Source organism: Stenella coeruleoalba, assembly GCF_951394435.1.
Source record: "Stenella coeruleoalba genome assembly, chromosome: 19".
Classification (NCBI taxonomy): domain Eukaryota; kingdom Metazoa; phylum Chordata; class Mammalia; order Artiodactyla; family Delphinidae; genus Stenella; species Stenella coeruleoalba.
This window is the reverse complement of record NC_137165.1, coordinates 37,973,035-37,990,514: the sequence shown is the minus strand read 5'-3', so window position 1 is coordinate 37,990,514 and position 17,480 is coordinate 37,973,035. Positions and strand designations below refer to the sequence as shown.

Genomic DNA, 17,480 nt, shown 5'->3' with positions numbered 1-17,480 from the left:
TCCCAGTTCCTCCCACCCCACCCCTTTCCCCCATGGTATCTATACATTTGTTCTCTACGTCTGTGTCTCTGTCTCTGCTTTGCAGATAAGATCATCTATACCATTTTTCCAGATTCCACATATATGCGTTGATATACGATATTTGCTTTTCTCTTTCTGACTTCACTCTGTATGACACTCTAGGTCCATCCACGTCTCTACAAATGACCCAATTCCATTCCTCTTTATGGCTTAGTAATATCCCATTGTATATAAGTACCACATCTTCTCAGAATTATCTTTTTATTTAAAGTTTTTTGTTATGGAAAAAAAAACTTTGAAATAGGGAAAGGATAATTAAGTAATTCCACCACGTACTCATCACCTAGCTTAAAAAATTACCAAATCGTATCCAGTCTGTATTAATTTTCCCCCTAATTACTTTAAAGCAAGTCCTAGACATGCCATTTTATCTGTAACTATTTCAGTATGTATTTCTAGAAATCAGTATGATTTTATTTTATTTTATTTTTTGGCCGTGCCGCACGGCTTGTGGGATCTTAGTTCCCTGACCAGGGATTGAACCTGCGCCCTCGTCAATGAGAGCGCAGAGTCCTAACCGCTGGACTGCCAGGGAATTACCTGATTTTAAAATATTAACAATATTATCAAATGTCTAGTCAGTGTTCAATAAGCACAGAATCACTTTTCCACTAACAATGGAAGTATGAGTCTTAAGGAGTTATAGGTGGGATGTTTCGACTTATTGGAGAGCAGCACCCACTCAGCAGGCCCGCTCTTCACTCTGTTGTGTGAACTCTGAGTATTTTAAACTCAAGCGAAAACCTGAATATATTTTGGCGAAGGCTTTCTGCCATCGTCAAGGCAGCGCAGGGGACTGTGCAAAGAGCCTGGAACCAGACAGTCTTTGGGTTCAAATACTGGCTCTGGCTCTTAGAACCTGTGTAACTTGGCAGATACTCAAGCCCTCAATCTCAGGACCCCAGTCTGTAAAGTGGAGCCGTGGTTATCGTGCTCATGGGTAGTGGGAGGTTTATAGGAGGTGCTGAATCTGAGCCTGGCATCTGGTAAGCACTCCTCACATGTTAGCTTCTTCCTTAATGAACTGTTTTCCTTCCCATTCAGTCTAAGTCAATGACATTTCTCTGAAAAGGTGAAAAGGACGAGAGCTTCCTGCGCAGGGAGCACTCCCAGCCATCCTTCCGGGTGCCTCTAGCTCCTGTGCTTCCTGAATCTCTTGTTTTCCTACTTAACTCCTTACGACGCTGCTGCCCAGATTCTCTCTCCCTCTGTTCTCTCCTGGAATCTCCCCTGGGCTTGAATGGTCACTCGGTCCCTGTGGCCCTGATGTCCCCTGCTTGTCCCCAGCAACATTAGAAAGGAGCATCCCTTGTGATTGCTCTGTATCTGGGGAGCTGCCCCAGGACCTGGTAACTGCCCTGCTGGTCGGGGCAGGCAGAGAGGGTAAGAAGCCTCCGGGTATCAGCCACTGGGGAAATCATTTGACTGGCGCAACCATTGCCTTCAATTGCCAGGGGCTGGAGGCTTCATTCTTTCACTCAACAGGTTTATCAGCTCCAGGGTGGGTGGTGGCTCCTGAACCTCTGGGAGTTCCCTTGCTTTTCTAAACAACGGGTGCTAGAGTTGAGGGTCCTGCGCAGAGTGCAGCGCCCTATTGCCTGTAGGGCGAAGGCTCCCCTGGAGCCTAGTGGAAGCCCATCCTCAGGAGTGCTGGAGTGGGGCCCTTTGGTTGTCACGGGAGGTGGGAGCGCGGGGGCTCTCTCTAGGCTGTGGTATCTCCCGCTATTTCCCCACCAGCGCAGAAGCCTAACCATTTCACTATCACAGGTAGTGGCTCCTGGGGACTGGGACTGAGCACCACGGCCTGGCAGGCACACCCCCGCCCCCGCAGCCCGCCTGCTTTAAGCCCTCACAAAAGCCCAGTCAGCTTTCCACAGGAAAGTAAGGTACTGAGCAAAGAAGTAAGCAGTTAGGGTCTCTTAGCGTCCATGCTGATCCCCCAAGCCCTCAGCACACTGCCCCGGCCCAGTATGAGCTAGGCATCCAGAAATACCTGTAGGGTGAGTGAGTTACTCATGGGCTCCTGGAAGGGGGTACTGGGTCCAGTTCTCAGCATGGTCACATGTGCTTTGGGCCAGAAAGAAATTAGGTAGCACCACACTTCACACAAACCAGGCCAACTGCTTAAAAGACAAAGGTTCTTCTTGGTCTCTGTATGTTTGTCAGGGTTGGGGGCTTTGCTGGCCAGGTTTGCAGGCCTCAAGGGGCCTGGCACAGGTTCCCAGGATTGGGTGTGTGTGCCCTGGAGGGCTGGGTGAGTCCCTGCCTGTTGGGGGTGGGGGAGGGTTGCCAGGATGTCTTTTCTTCCATTGGTTGGGTGTCCCTGCCCTCCTCCCCCTCCTGGAACATTCCAGACATTCCAGACTGCCATTGCTTTCAGGATATGGATTAACATCCCAAACTGAGATTTGATTTCACCTCCCCATCCCCTCCCAATTCCTCCCTACCCTGAAGAGGAAGCCCTTAAAACTGGGAGTTTGAAGTAGGAAGAGGGTATTTTTGACCCTTGACCTGAGATTATAGTAATCTATAGGACCATCTTGAAAGAGGACTCTTCAAACTGAACTTTTGCAGGGGACTGCTTTAAGCTCTTACTGATTGGAACTCCAGGCAGGCACCGCCCATCTCCTTGCAGTCCTTCCAGAAGCCTCTGCTTGAGGGAGGTCCTCCCTCAGCTTAGGTAACCCCCCGTCACTAGCATTAAGGTAGATCAGTATTCTCAATCTTCCGACGGTATAATCATCTCTTCAGTTCACCAAGAGTTTGATTTTCCTCATGGGAGGGCCCCTGCGTTTTCTTTGCCCATTTCATCACGAAATGTGTTGTGTGTGGGTAATCCTGTACGCCATGTCATGCAGATGCCACGAGGCTCCTCCCTCTTGGCCAGTGAATTGGATCCCAAGAAGAAACCGGCCCGGTGTGGGACCCGAGGACCTGGAACTGGACTTGTTTCTGACCCTTGTTCTTTTGTCCTCCTATAATCTAACCTCCTTAGATCAGGTTCATGAACCAACCAAAGTAGAAAACCGTGGACATAGATTCTCCAACACTTACGCTACATTTCCACTTCCCTTAAGTTATTTTAACCCGGGAAAAGATTTCATTGATAAAGAGTTTCTACCCTCAAAGCGGCAGAGCTAGAAGGGATCTTAAAGACCCTTCTGCTTCCATTTTATATCTCAAGATACTTGGTCACAGGGATGAAATGAGCGACCTGGCTGAGGACAGAGCCAAGATCAAAAACATTTACAGTTAGAGCTTAGCATCCCTTCCCTTGCTCTCGTGTGTTTTGAGTACCCCTTCCCCCTAGCTTGGCAAGAACTGCCTTGGGCCCTGTTGCATGTCAGCCAGGAATACGGGGGCCTGAAGCTTGAGTGGCTTAGTCAGAACAGCCAATCGGGGGCAGTTTAAGGGCTAGAACTGGATTTTCTTGCTTCCTAGTTTCATTTTCCCTCGTGCCACTAGAATTTTGTTGGACCATGTCCCTGAACTAAGAGTTTGTGATCAAGGATATGCAAAGACATAAGTGACCATTGACCAATGCAGATCAAGTCAGTTGAAATGTTTTAAGCCCAGGGATTAGGGCATTGATTTGGGTGGTGAGCAGTTAATCACCGTGGGAGTCAACCTTGAACCTGAAAGCCTTCCTCAGGGAAAATTACGTTTTTAAGAGGTATTGGAAAGATGGAAAGGAGAAACCGTAGTAAACTGGGAGGAGGGAAGGGGTTGGTCCTAATGCTGGGTTGCGTGTGTGTTAATTACTCCATCTTAGCGTCCACACATGTGTCTGTTATTACATTTTAAGTACTTACTCCAAGCCCTTTGCTAAGCTCTTGATAATATTATCTGACATTACTTTATACCTCCCTGTGAATAGGTATTATCCCTGTTTCACAAAGGAGAAAATTGAGCCTCAAAGAAGTTAAATAACCTTTTAAAGATCAGTGCTGTTAAGTGGAGCACAGGTTTAAATCCATATCTGTACCGAGAAGGAGCCGAGCTGCTGCCAATTATCCCGCTGTAATTTGTTTGCATATATGTTTCCCCTAATAAATTGTGAGCACCTTGAGGCCAGGTACGTTGTCTGTTTGGCTTATCATTGTGTCCCCAGCATTCAGAACAAAGTCCAGCATGGAGTAGACACCGATTGAAAAGGTATCAGGTTAATGATTCGTGTAATAATTCACACAGCTAGCTCTGTATTCCTAGATCCTGAAACACGGTGGGTGGTAATAGATGGTTGCTGAGTAAGAGAACTGGTGAGGAGAACCTAGGAGAGACAAAGCAGATGTGACTGGTATGTGGAGGGGGGAAACTATGTTATCCCAGTGCTTAGGGCATCTGATTTTGGCTTTCCTATCTGTGGTAGCACTCTATTTTGCTTTCTAAAACGCAGCGAAATAAATCTCCATTCCCAAAGGTTGTCGTTCTCAGACTCTTAAGTCTTTGGTGTTGAGCAGAAGTTTAGGAAGATGGACTGGAACAGGACTGAAAAATGCAAAAGGTCACAGGCGCCTAAAGTATCCAGAGCTGTCACTGATGCTGTTCTCTCTAATTTCAGGAGTCGAAAAATACAGATCCGAAATATTCCACCCCAGCTTCGATGGGAAGTAAGTGATTGGGGGAAACTGTCAGTGGCACTGGGAAAGAAGTCTGGGTCAGCCTGAGCTGGCAGAGATGACTGGGAGGTGTCCTGGGGGTTTGGGGCTAGGCCAGAGAAGCTGGAGCTGAGGGGAGGCCGGTTGGATCGCATCCTTAACCTAAGACTTCCAGTATTAGTCCTTTGGGCAGTCCCTACCGTGAGAGGCATTAGGGAGGTGGGAAGGGTATCCCCTGAACCCCAAACTTAGTGATGACAGAGGATCAGCTAGGGACTCAGGTGGCACAGGTCTGCTTCCAAAAAGGCCCTTAAATGCCTTTTTGAGCTCAAGTACATTCTGTGAAGACACCCCGACGGATTGCCGTCAGCATTAGTACCTGAGAAAGGGCAAACTGAGCCGGTGACGTGCTCAATCCCCACCAAAGGCTCTGCCTGTACCCCGGTGCTTTGGGGTGAGGAGTGTCTAGTGATGCTTTGTGAGTTCCTGGGATGCCCAGAGCAGCCGTATTCCCTTCTCCCTGCTCCCAGGTACTGGACAGCTTGCTGGCTCAGTATGGGACAGTGGAGAACTGCGAGCAAGGTAAGAGTGGGCAGAGGAGTGGGGCGGTGGGGTAGGGGTGGGTGTTGGAGTTGGGGGCGGGGGCGTGGGTGAGGAAGAGGGGCAGACGGCCGAAGTTGTGGAGGGAGGTACGCTGGGGTGGGGGCTGGGACATGGAGTTCCAGCTTCAGCTCTGCTGCTTCTCCGGGACAGGTTTCTCCTCTGTTTAATGAGAGACTCAACAAAGTCACTCATTCCAAGCACGGGGTCCCCAGGCTCCTGGGGTCAACCAAGGTAGCAATAGACGTCCCAAGATTTTAGGAATAGATTAAGAATGGAAACTGTGCACGCGGCTTGAGCAAATCTGTAGCCCTTTTACTTTAAAAGCTTCACAATTCTTTGTTTTTGTCTGGAATAATCAATGGGTTGTCTTTTTTTTTTTTTTATAGAACCTCTGATTGTGAGCTACATGTCTTTGGTCAATTAAAAAAATAACAGGATTTTTGTACATATTGATAGCGGGCAGGCAAAATCTTTCAAGAGTGCAGAAGAACTTATTTTTATTATTAAGTTCTTTTTATCACTTCTCTTTAAAGAAGGAGAAATAATAAAAAAGAATTCTAGATCATAAGAAGTTTGGTACAAGTTTTGAATTTATTGCTTAAGGTTATAAGTTATTTTAATTTATTTATTCTAGATCATAAGTTTGGTATGAGTTTTGAATTTATTGCTTAAGGTTATAAATGATTTGCAGAGAAAATAAGCTAAAATAAAATGTGGAGTGATTTGGGTTGGACTTAAAGCAGAGCTTGGTCGTTAGGTAGACAAAATAGTTTGAGTTTGCAGACCTTTAAGAAACCTAGACAGGACTTAAGTATTCATCTCCGAATTCTTTGTGGAAAGGGGCAAGCTGTAAATCATTATAAATGATTAAAATACTTGCCTGCATAAAGGTATGAAGTGCTGAATCCATCAGGCAGGTTCTCTCCTGCTGACCCCGAAGCTTGCCTTTTATCATAAACGCCAGGACACAACTGGAAGCGCTGATAACCATCACCCAGTCCTGCTTACAGCTTAGACTGATGACTCCGTTACTCCTGGACAAAGAGACAGCAATGGCTTGGGAGCACACTGGAGAGCCTCACGGGGGGCGCCCGACAGGAGTCACCGCTGGTTAAGAGGCTCACCAGGGAGCTATAGCATACCGAATCCGGGGGCAGTACCTGCTACCTGGAGAGAACAGAATGGGAAGTGTTTGATTTTGTAAAAATTAAGTCTTCTAGGCTGCTCAGATGCCACTTTTTAGTTAATTAATTTTTGGCTGCGTTGGGTCTTCGTTGCTGCACACGGGCTTTCTCTAGTTGCGGTGCGCGGGCTTGTCATTGCAGTGGTTTCTCTTGTTGCAGAGCACGGGCTCTAGGCGCGCGAGCTTCAGTAGTTGTGGCACATGGGCTCAGTAGTTGTGGCTCGCGGGCTCTAGAGTGCAGGCTCAGTAGCTGTGGCGCATGGGCTTGGTTGCTTCACGGCACGTGGGATCTTCCCGGACCAGGGCTTGAACCCGTATCCCCTGCCTTGGCAGGTGGATTCTTAACCACTGCGCCACCAGGGAAGTCCCATCAGATGCCACTTTCTAAGCAAAGTCCTCTCTGTCCACCCTTTTACTTTTTTTCAGGGAGAGAATGACTTTATTATTATTATTTTTAATTGAAGTATAGTTGATTTATAATGTATTAGTTTCAGTTGTACAGCATAGTGATTCAGTATTTTTAAAGATTATACTCCATTCAGAGTCATTGCAAGATAATGTCTATAATTCCCTGTGCAATATATTTTTCTCAATTGTCTATTTTATTTAAAAATTTTTTTTGGCCACACTGCGCGGTTTGTGAGATCTTAGTTCCCTGACCAGGGATCCAACCTGGGCCAATGGCAGTGAAAGCGCAGAGTCCCTACCACTGGACCGCCAGGGAATTCCCATCACTTGTCTAATTTTATACATAGTAGTTTGTGTCTGTCAATCCCATACCCCCCCACCCTTAAGGTTCTCCCCCTTCCTCTTGGGTAACGGCTAGTTTGCCTTCTGTCTGAGTGTCTGTTTTGCACATACATTGATTTGGATTTTTTAGATTCTGCATATAGGTGATAGCACACTATTTGTCTTTCTTTGATATTTCACTAAGCATAATGTTCTCTAGGTCCATCCACGTTCCTGCAAATGGCAGAATTCCATTCTTTTTTATGGCTGTGTAATAGTCCTTTGTCTCACCGTCTTTTACATTTATTTGTTTGTTTATGGCTGCGTTGGGTCTTCGTTGCTGCCTGCGGGCTTTCTCTAGTTGTGGCGAGTGGGGGCTACTCTTCGTTGCGGTGCGTGGGCTTCTCATTGCAGTGGCTTCTCTTGTGGCAGAGCACAGGATCTAGGTGCGCGGGCTTCAGTAGTTGTGGCACGTGGGCTCAGTAGTTGTGGCTCACGGGCTCTAGAGCTCAGGCTCAGTAGTTGTGGCGCACGGGCTTAACTGCTTCGCGGCATGTGGGATCTTCCCGGACCAGGGCTCAAACCCGTGTCCCCTACATTGGCCAGGCACATCCTCAACCACTGAGCCACCAGGGAGGTCTCTGGTAGATTATTCTTTCAGAATATTCCTCTCCACTGAGGTGGGAGAGCTGTACCGCTGAGGTCAGAAGGGCTGAGAGTGGTCTGCGTTGCAGTTTTGTGGCTAAGTGCTTTCAGTGTCCTCGGGCGGCGGCTTGATTTTTTTGATCCAAGTCCTCCATGCCAGGGGCTAAGCAGGCCTAGGCGACCCATAATCACAAGACGAGGCATAAGCGGTTAATTTTATCAGTCCCAAAAAGGGGAAGAGTATGTGCCCAGATCGCCTGGAATTCTAATGTCCAACCCAGGTCCACTCCCACGTCCTTCCCCCCGGGCTCCGTGGCAGCCACCCTTGTCAGCCAGGTCATGATACACCTACATTTGATCAGTATATCCTTGAGGATACTCTAAAATGCTTCTGGGTGTTTCCCCAAATCTCTTCAGCCGTGTCCTTGCAGACCATTTCTTGGTCCAGTCTCACTAGGTGTGTGATTTTAACTAGTTAAAAAAACTAGGGGTGTGTGTGTGTATGTGCGTGTGTGTGTGTCTTTTCTCCCTGCTGCGTAACTGCTGAATGTGTTGACTGCACACCCTTGTGTATTCCTGTCTCTCTTGAGGGCTGGTAGGGGAATCAAAGGAAGGCACGTAAAGTCTAATTTGAATTTTCCAGGAGTTGTGGTGAACGTGGTCTATAGGGGAAAGGCTTCATCATACAAGTATTTCCTTCCTGATCGCGTAACCATCAAAGATGAGCTTTCTACAATGTTTACACCATTGGTGCCGTCTCCAGATCTCGCTGCTCTAACCTTGACCTCTGTTTTGCTTCCCCAGTGAACACCGAGAGTGAGACAGCAGTGGTGAATGTCACCTATTCCAACCGCGAGCAGACCAGGCAGTGAGTGGACCCAAAAGTGGGGCAAAGGAGGGTCTTTGTGAGTGGTGGGAGTCAGGTGCCCCTGCTTGGGCAGGGATGGGGTCCAGGTGGGCACGAGTCCACACCTAGCCTCTGATTTTGTGGCAACCAAATCCAGACTCTTGTCTTTTGGTTCAGGAATCTCAGGTTCAGAAACCTCACCAGGATTGATAGCAAATACTTTGAAGGGAGGGACCCAAAGATCTCCCGGGGAAGGTGGGACATCCTTTTTAGGACAAGATACTGGCTTTTAATAGGTCTCTGGTTGCGGGAGAACCCATGGGGTCCTTTGCTGTGTTGATGGCGCCATCTAGTGGTGATGAGGAGGAACTAAGACCTAAAGGGTTTGTTATGATGTGGCGGAGGCAGACATTTTATCTCGGGGATTGCCTTGAGTCCCATCACACCCACAGTTTCTGGCTCCTTAGCCTGTTTGGTTGAGTCACACTTCTCCACCCACTGGTACTGACAGACTTGTATACTTTGTGTACTCATTTATGCTCACTTATAGGCCATTTTGCTTTTGATGGCTTTCTTGTCCCTTCAGCATGTTGCCTCTATCATATTTGTTTCCTCCAACCTAGTGTCAAATCCACCCACTTTCTCAAGCCATTCAGTTTTCTTTTAGATGCCTGCTGGACTCAGAATTTTCTGGAGGTCCCTGTGGCTGATCTATGGGCCTTGACCTGGCTTTAAGTCAACACTTGCTTCCTTCCTACTGCGTATTGTTGCCTTGTTAACATTTCTAACCAGCATCAGCCTTGGGAATGCACGGCGCTTGCCCCCTCCCTCCAGTGTTCATCAGTCCCGCTTTTCAGACATTCCAGACAGACTTAAACTCCTGCAAGCCATTCTGTCTCCACCTCTTCTGTTTCCATGGAGTTTGCTTAAACATGGACAGTATCATTCTCAAGAGGTGACACAACAAACCTTGTTCTGGCATGTTTTATTTATTATTCACGTATCGCGAATCACATGTGGTTCTCCTGTGAATCCTATGTGATAGGTAGCTCTGGTCGAAATTCCCAAGCCAGTTCCAGAATTCAGTGGAGATAACTTATTTGTGTTACGCTACCTTACTTGATGTCTTACGCTACTTAGACTGGAAGCTTCTCTAAGGTGGAGGTGGGAGTGGTGCACAGGGGGTCATCTCCCTTTCTTCTGGCATGTTCCGCGTTGTAACCCAGCTGAGTGCTGTACACCTGGAGGGCATTGGGTGTGATTGGCATGGATTGGAGTGACCAGTAGATTCCCCCTCTGTCCTCAGAGCCATCATGAAGCTGAACGGCCACCAGCTGGAGAACCACGCCTTGAAGGTCTCCTACATCCCTGATGAGCAGACAGCACAGGGTCCCGAGAACGGGCGCCGAGGCGGCTTTGGCTCTCGGGGTCAGCCCCGCCAGGGCTCTCCTGTGGCAGCGGGAGCCCCAGCCAAGCAACAGCAAGTGGACATCCCCCTGCGGCTCCTTGTGCCCACCCAGTACGTGGGCGCCATCATTGGCAAGGAGGGCGCTACCATCCGCAACATCACGAAACAGACCCAGTCCAAGTGAGTCTTGGCTGCAGGGGAAGGGGAGGTGGGGCCAGGGAACAGTGGCTGGCGCCCAGGAGGCAAAGCCTCTCCTGGAAGCACGCTGAGGGTCCTCAACTCAACTTAACCTCTTAGGAAACGTTGGGGAGGTAGAAGAAGCCTGGGGGGTGCCATCTGGTGGCAGTGGCTGGGCCACACACTTTCGTTAGTAAGAAGGGTTTGTTTCTTGTAGAAAGTCTCACCGAGCAAACCTAGTCTCGGTAAGGCGGCCACTCCTTAGTGCTCTGTGATTTCAGCACCGCTTACTGGCGGCAGCAGGATGGGGCCCGTCAGGGACCTTAGTAAGAGGTCACAGTTCTGACCCATCTCCCATTCCACCACAGCCACCCCTCTTCGCTGATCTTTGTAGCTGATCGTCGTGTGTTCTGTGGAAAGAGAACAGGTCACGTCGTGTCCTTATTCATAATGCATCCTTTTATTATTTACTTTTAATTTGGGACAGCGTGCCTTCTCTTTATAGTTCTTTCAAGGGGGAAATCCAGAATTCAAGGGGAAATGCAGCTTCAGAGCTGAGGACTGTTGATCCCCCAACCCTGTATTCCCATGATAGATGCCACCATTCTCAGCCACCACCTCCTGGCTGAGACAGAATCCATAGCAACAGGCTGGCCCTTTTCTCTGCCCGTTTCAGCTCTGCACTTGGCCTTGTTCCAAAAGGAGCCGGACTGTAGCTTCGGCTGAGGGTTAGCTAACGTCCGTGTGCTTGTGGCCCTCAGGATCGACGTGCACAGGAAGGAGAACGCAGGCGCTGCCGAGAAGGCCATCAGCGTGCACTCGACCCCCGAGGGCTGCTCCTCTGCCTGTAAGATGATCTTGGAGATTATGCACAAGGAGGCAAAGGACACCAAAACGTAAGGCTTCAGCTTCTGGGCACATGGGGACTGCCACCTCCTCGACTATAACACAGACTTTTTTTTTTTTTTTTGCGGTACACGGGCCTCTCACTGCCGCGGCCTCTCCCGTTGCGGAGCACAGGCTCCGGACGCACAGCCTCAGCGGCCATGGCTCACGGGCCCAGCCGCTCCGCGGCACGTGGGATCTTCCCGGACCGGGCCACGAACCCGTGTCCCCTGCATCGGCTGGCGGACTCTCAACTACTGAGCCACCAGGGAAGCCCTAACGCAGACTTTTTAAAAGCAAGAATAGAGACAGATAGGAGACACAGAAATTGTACGAAAGGATAAAAGCTGAGAAAATGAATCCTCCATGTAAATAACGCCTTGTGTGTCCTAGCAACGCTGTGCCCTCACAGGTGTGTGCACGTGTGTGTATGTGCGTGTATTCTAGCACAAATAGGACATAATGAACACGCTGTCCTACAGTTCGCTTCTTTCCATCTATAAAACCATCACCACAGTTAGGATAAGGAACATACCCATCGCCCTTATTGACCTTGTGCCCTTGGCCACCCATCCCTGCTTCCCATTTCTCTCCCTAAACAACCGCTGATCTGCTGGTTTTCTTTGAAAACGTCATTTTGTCTTGGGGTTTACCTTGGAAACCCCTCGTCTGCGGTGGCCCACCATCTAAGAAGCTCTTGTCCCTCGCTTCTTCCCAAGGGCTGACGAGGTTCCCCTGAAGATCCTGGCCCATAATAATTTCGTGGGGCGTCTCATTGGCAAGGAGGGGCGCAACCTGAAGAAGGTGGAGCAGGACACAGAGACGAAAATCACCATCTCTTCGTAAGGCACTCTCTCATTTCCCTCTACGAGTGGGATGCCTGGGCACCTGGGGTGGCAGTATCTCATCGCTGAGCCTTAATATCTGCCCCTTAAGTTGGATGCAGTTTCTGCTTGTTGAAGAAGAAGAATCAAAGCGGCGGTAAAGAGCGTTTATCCGTAAGGGCTGGAGCGTTTATTATAGCGCCCGTCACCGCTCTGGGCTGCTGTTAGCCTGCTGCCTCTTCAGTCCTTTGCTGCCACATCCTGTCTCTCTTGCTCTGCATCTGGAGGAGAGAACCTGTGGCCAGGAGCCAGGGCTTTGGGGTTTCGGGAGCATTTGCCAGGCCATGGGATGTGGACAGACCCAGATCCTTTTCTGAGCCCTGAGCACCTGCTGTGCGTGGTGGTTTGCCTCACTGCGGGGGGAACCAAAGTCATGCAGCTGGACTGGCAACTCCGTGAGCACTGTGCCTCTTGATGTCGTCAGAGACTTACCCGTGGGCAAAGTAACTGCTCTGTTCCTGAGGGCACAGGAAGTGGAGTGCTCGGCACCGTTGGGGACCAGCTTCCACTTATGAGCATCCTCCTTGCCCTACCAGTCTGCTCTGAGTATCCTCACCTCCCTGTGGGGAATCCTTGCCCCGGTTACAAACCGAAGGCCAGAAGCAGAGAGCTATTTGCCCAAAACTAAACAGCCTGCAGAAATGGCATCGTTGTGTCTCGGCCCCAGCCAGGACCTGTGTCCCGGTCCTGGCCTGTCAGTGGAAGGTTGACACTGCTCTGCTCCCCGCCCCAGGCTACAGGACCTCACCCTCTATAACCCCGAGAGGACCATCACCGTGAAGGGCGCCATCGAGAACTGCTGCCGGGCCGAGCAGGAGATCATGAAGAAAGTTCGGGAAGCCTATGAGAATGACGTGGCTGCCATGAGTGTGAGTGTCGGGTGCCTCTGCTTGCCCTTCTGTGAGCCTGAGCCATGGCAGAAGTGGGTCTCCAGTGAGGTGGGCATTCACAGGCTGGGGGGCCTTTGTGGTACGCAGGCCTCTCACTGTTGTGGCCTCTCCCGTTGCGGAGCGCAGGCTCAGCGGCCATGGCTCACGGGCGCAGCCGCTCCGCGGCACGTGGGATCCTCCCGGACCGGGGCACGAACCCGCGTCCCCTGCATCGGCAGGCGGACTCTCAGCCACTGCGCCACCAGGGAAGCCCGGGCCTTGGAGCTTTTGCTTTGCTTTTTGGACCTCGATTCATCAGAATCCTTTTTAAATTAAATTAGTAGGGATTCTTCATTTGATTCCTGGGGTGCAAGTGGGAGTCCAGTCTTGGGCTTTGAGGTCTGTGATCCTCCTGTAAAGTTTGTGTTTACGTGCACTTTAGTGGGGAGAGGGCCCATAATTTTCATCTGGTTTTTAAAGGGGAGTGAGGATGTGGGGCACGTGACCAAAAAGGTGAGTCCTGAAAGTCAGAGATGTGTCTCTTCCTTGTCATCGGCTGCGTCCGACGTATGTCTCTGTCAGAGCGCTGTAAACCACTAGAGAGGAAGGACGTCTGAGGGTCTAACGCTGGGCCTTCTCCTCAGAGCTGCCGGTTCTTAGTCCAGCGAGAACCCTCGGTGTACATGTGAGTGTGTGTAAAAACCAGAAGGGCAGGCAGGTTTGGGGCAAAAGCACGTCATTCCGCTGTTGAGGCCCACTCACCCTCTTGTTCAGCCGGGGCCACGTACAAGGGCCACCAGGTCCTGTCAGAATGAGCCGACCTCTCTCTCTTCACCTTCCTTCCCCAGCTGCAATCTCACCTCATCCCCGGCCTGAACTTGGCTGCTGTAGGCCTTTTTCCAGCCTCCTCCAGTGCAGTCCCACCACCTCCCAGCAGCGTCACCGGAGCTGCCCCCTACAGCTCCTTTATGGTAGGTGCAGGGTCTTATTACAGGGGACCATGCGGCTGCAGGGTCCAACTCTGTGGCAGCCTGACGCTTGGGGATTTGCGGGGAGAGGGAAGGGCTCCCAGCCACTGGCGCCAACCCTCTGGAGCACCAGCCCTGTGCACGGCAGCCTCAGATGCTGGCAGCACTCTTCCTGTTTGTCTGGCCCGGCTTCTTCCCTTTGTCCCTGCTGCAAAGAGCTACAGAGCACGTAGCCCAGGGTGGCCGCTGGGTGCCTGCACCCTTCCCTCCTCGAGGATGCAGGGCAGGGCCACGGAGGGCTTCCGGGCTGTGTCCATTGACCTGCGTTAATAACACGTCCTGTCTTGGCAGCAGGCTCCAGAGCAGGAGATGGTGCAGGTGTTCATTCCTGCCCAGGCAGTGGGCGCCATCATCGGCAAGAAGGGGCAGCACATCAAACAGCTCTCCCGTTTCGCCAGCGCTTCCATCAAGGTGACCTGCCCTGTCTCCTTCCGGTGCCCGGGCTGGGAGAGCGCTCTGCTCCCATCACCCTCCGCTTTTGTTCTCAGACACCCCGTCTGCCCAGCGTTGGGCAGACGCTTTGCTTTTGACCTCGCTTAGTCCTCCGGGGGATGCCTTCCAGGCTCCTGGGCTTTCAGGCTAAGGGAGGAGGTGGTATTGTAGCACAGAAGAGAACTTCAGTTCAGACAAGACCGACCGGGTTCAGATCGCAGCTTCTGAGCTCTAGGTCCTGAGCCTTGGATTCCTCGTCAGTACAGTAGGGATGATGATACTCTGAGGCGATGCAGCCAAAGCCCCTGGCTCAGTGCCTGGTGCCCAGTGGTTGCTCAGTACATGTCAGCCGTCTTTCCACCTTCCCTGGCCATGGAGAACCTGTCACAGTGAACAGATGTTTTGTTAAATTTCTGTGCCCCTCCCTCTTGGCAGGACTCTGCTGAAACCTGCTGGGGAGTGGGGGAGATGGGGTGTGGGCGGGGCGCCCCAACTTAGAATACGTCAAGAAACGAACGCACCCACGCCCTCCTATAAGAGTTCTGATGCAGGTGCAATAGCCTTGGGGTTCGGGGTCTCTGTTCTCCCCTCCCCTGGCCGTCCCAGGTGGGGAGTGGAAGCAGGGTGGTGGTAGAGGTCTGGAGGAGGCGGAGGTAGAGGGCACCTCTGACGGGCGTTTGCTTTGTAGATCGCTCCTCCTGAAACTCCGGACTCCAAACTTCGTATGGTCATCATCACTGGACCCCCAGAGGCCCAATTCAAGGTTCCGATCTTTATTGTCTTTCCAAGTAGGACCCAGAGGAGTCGAGTTTGGATGGGGGCGCAAATCTGCGTCCTGTTTTTAAGCTTCCCTGCAAAACAGGGCTGCAAGGCTGCTCTCAAATTGCCGTCAGGCGGGAACTCTGTTGCTCTCCCTCTTTGCCTCCTGAGAGTGAATAGGCACGTGGGAAAGAAGGCAGTCTGAGGGCTTCTTCCTCGCCCTCTGCCTTAGTGACTAAGGAAGGCCCTTCTCTCCTTTATGTCCCTATGACGTGCCGAGGTTCTCGAACTTCCGGGCAGACAGTCAAAGAGCTGATAGCTTATTCTGACCTAGGGAGGGGTGGAGAGCGGGGACAGCTCTCTAGACTGTGTGGAGTGACCAAGAGGCCGCCCTCTGAGTGGGTGACTTCCACCAGCTGCCACTCAGGGCCTTGACTTGCCAGCCACAGCTTGTCCAAATCCACGCAAGCATCCCAGACCCCATAGGTCTGGTTTGTAGCTTAGGTGCTGTGTTCCTCTGGGGAGCTACGTACTCATACTCAGTTACTCTGCCCGGGCTCCCCAGTGTTACAAGTGAGCAGGTCAGTCCTGTGCACCTTTTGTTATCACCTGGCCTAGATGGTGACCCACCCCGAGCGGGCGTGGGCCTGTGGGCCAGAGGAGGAAGGGGTGGGGCTTGGGGAGCTTCCCTTTCGTCATATGCATGTGGCCCGCTGACACAACAATGACCTCCTCTTCTCAGGCTCAGGGAAGAATTTATGGAAAACTCAAGGAGGAGAACTTCTTTGGTCCCAAGGAGGAAGTAAAGCTGGAGACCCACATCCGGGTGCCAGCGTCGGCAGCTGGCCGGGTCATTGGCAAAGGTGGCAAAACGGTGAGCCGTGAGGGTCAGGTTGAAAGCTCTGGACACTAGTCCCCAAACCCAACAGCTCTTCCCTGGCCCCCAGCTCCTCCGCCCGGCTCAGCCTGGGTACTCCCGATTTGCCCGTTTACTTGATTCCACTTCCCAAGCCCAGCTCCTGACTCCTCCAGTTTCTAGCTGCTAGTGACCACGCTCTTGAGCCTCCAGTCCCATCCCTGTTGGACATGGCAGCGCCCTGAGCTCCTCTCTGACCCGTCCTCCCTGCCCCTGCCCCCAGGTGAATGAGCTGCAAAATTTGACAGCAGCTGAGGTGGTGGTGCCGAGAGACCAGACCCCTGATGAGAACGACCAGGTCATCGTCAAGATCATTGGGCATTTCTATGCCAGCCAGGTACGTATGTCACTCCCCCATCACGGGAGGGCGGCAGGGCTCCGGGAGCATGATCTCGACAAATCCCGTGCACTCTGCCCGCCTCTGGGCTGGGTCATTCTTTCCTTCCAGGTGTAAGGGTGTGAGGTGTAGATGTTCTTTTCCCTCTGAAGGCTGTAGGGACAGTGATTTGACCGTTTTCATAGGTAGTCTACATTATGTAATAACTATGGTGTATCATGTTATACGTTAATAGTCTTCCCTGTCGTCTAACCTTAGTCCTTCTCTTTTGCACTGGATAAGGAGAGAAATGGATCTTATCCACCACCCAGCCTTGTTCATGGAATAACCTCCTGGGTTGCCCGTTTGCAGTGCAGTTCCTTCACTTTTCCCAGAACCACTGCTCCGTCCTTGCTTCCAGTTCTTCCACCCTCCTGTTCTCTTCCTGGAACTCACCATCTATCCCTGCACTGCTTCCAGTAAAGCCAGTCAGCAGTGCCCAGCATTGGGACTGACCCCAGAGTCTAGAAAGGAGGGCAGGTATCGGGTTCAAATTATAGGATGATTGGAAGCTAGTGGGGTTTTCCTAAAACCCCTTAGTGTTGGAGCTAGAAGGGGTGTGGAGACTACTGGATACGGTCCCTTCCACTCACAGAGGATAAGCACGTCACATCGGCTTGTGGCCCACCTGAGGCTGCTCACGCAGTCAAGGGCAAGACAGGAACCCAGACCCCAGCGTAGCGTGACAACTTTCTCTGACAGCCCTTTGGGAGCCATTAATAGCCACAGAAATATTTAAGATTTGTGGATTCTGCTGCTACACCAAGCATTCTATGTGGTCTCTATTAACTCGTGTAACCCTCATAACAACCTCATCGTACAAGTGAGGAATGTGAGATTTAAATGATGTATCCAGGGATGCAGAGAGCCAGGGTGTATTAAATACCAAAGTGGTGACATTTTTCATTGGTTAAAATGAGAACTCAGTGAAAAACTAGTAAAACATCCAGCACAGGGCTGACAGAGTAAGAATTAATGTGTAAACATCGACTCCACGTTCTTTCCCCAACCTAGACCAACTTTCTCTTCAACCAAGAAGTCAAGCGCTCAACTTATGGAA

At 51.0% G+C, this 17,480-nt stretch overlaps 1 protein-coding gene across 3 annotated transcripts in view; it reads left to right on the top strand.

Annotated features, from left to right (window-relative positions):
* IGF2BP1 (insulin like growth factor 2 mRNA binding protein 1) overlaps positions 1-17,480 on the top strand; it is a 44,974-nt gene that overhangs the window by 20,311 nt on the left and 7,183 nt on the right. For 2 of the 3 annotated variants that reach the window (XM_079904827.1, XM_079904829.1), the window contains exons 3-14: positions 4,643-4,691; positions 5,210-5,261; positions 8,644-8,707; positions 9,993-10,274; positions 11,033-11,167; positions 11,876-11,998; positions 12,774-12,909; positions 13,758-13,880; positions 14,229-14,348; positions 15,058-15,132; positions 15,871-16,002; positions 16,268-16,381. In XM_079904827.1, coding sequence (XP_079760953.1) covers positions 4,643-4,691; positions 5,210-5,261; positions 8,644-8,707; positions 9,993-10,274; positions 11,033-11,167; positions 11,876-11,998; positions 12,774-12,909; positions 13,758-13,880; positions 14,229-14,348; positions 15,058-15,132; positions 15,871-16,002; positions 16,268-16,381 — 1,405 coding nt within the window. The remainder of the gene's footprint in view (positions 1-4,642; positions 4,692-5,209; positions 5,262-8,643; positions 8,708-9,992; positions 10,275-11,032; positions 11,168-11,875; positions 11,999-12,773; positions 12,910-13,757; positions 13,881-14,228; positions 14,349-15,057; positions 15,133-15,870; positions 16,003-16,267; positions 16,382-17,480) is intronic. The other variant, XM_079904828.1, reaches the window with a different exon arrangement.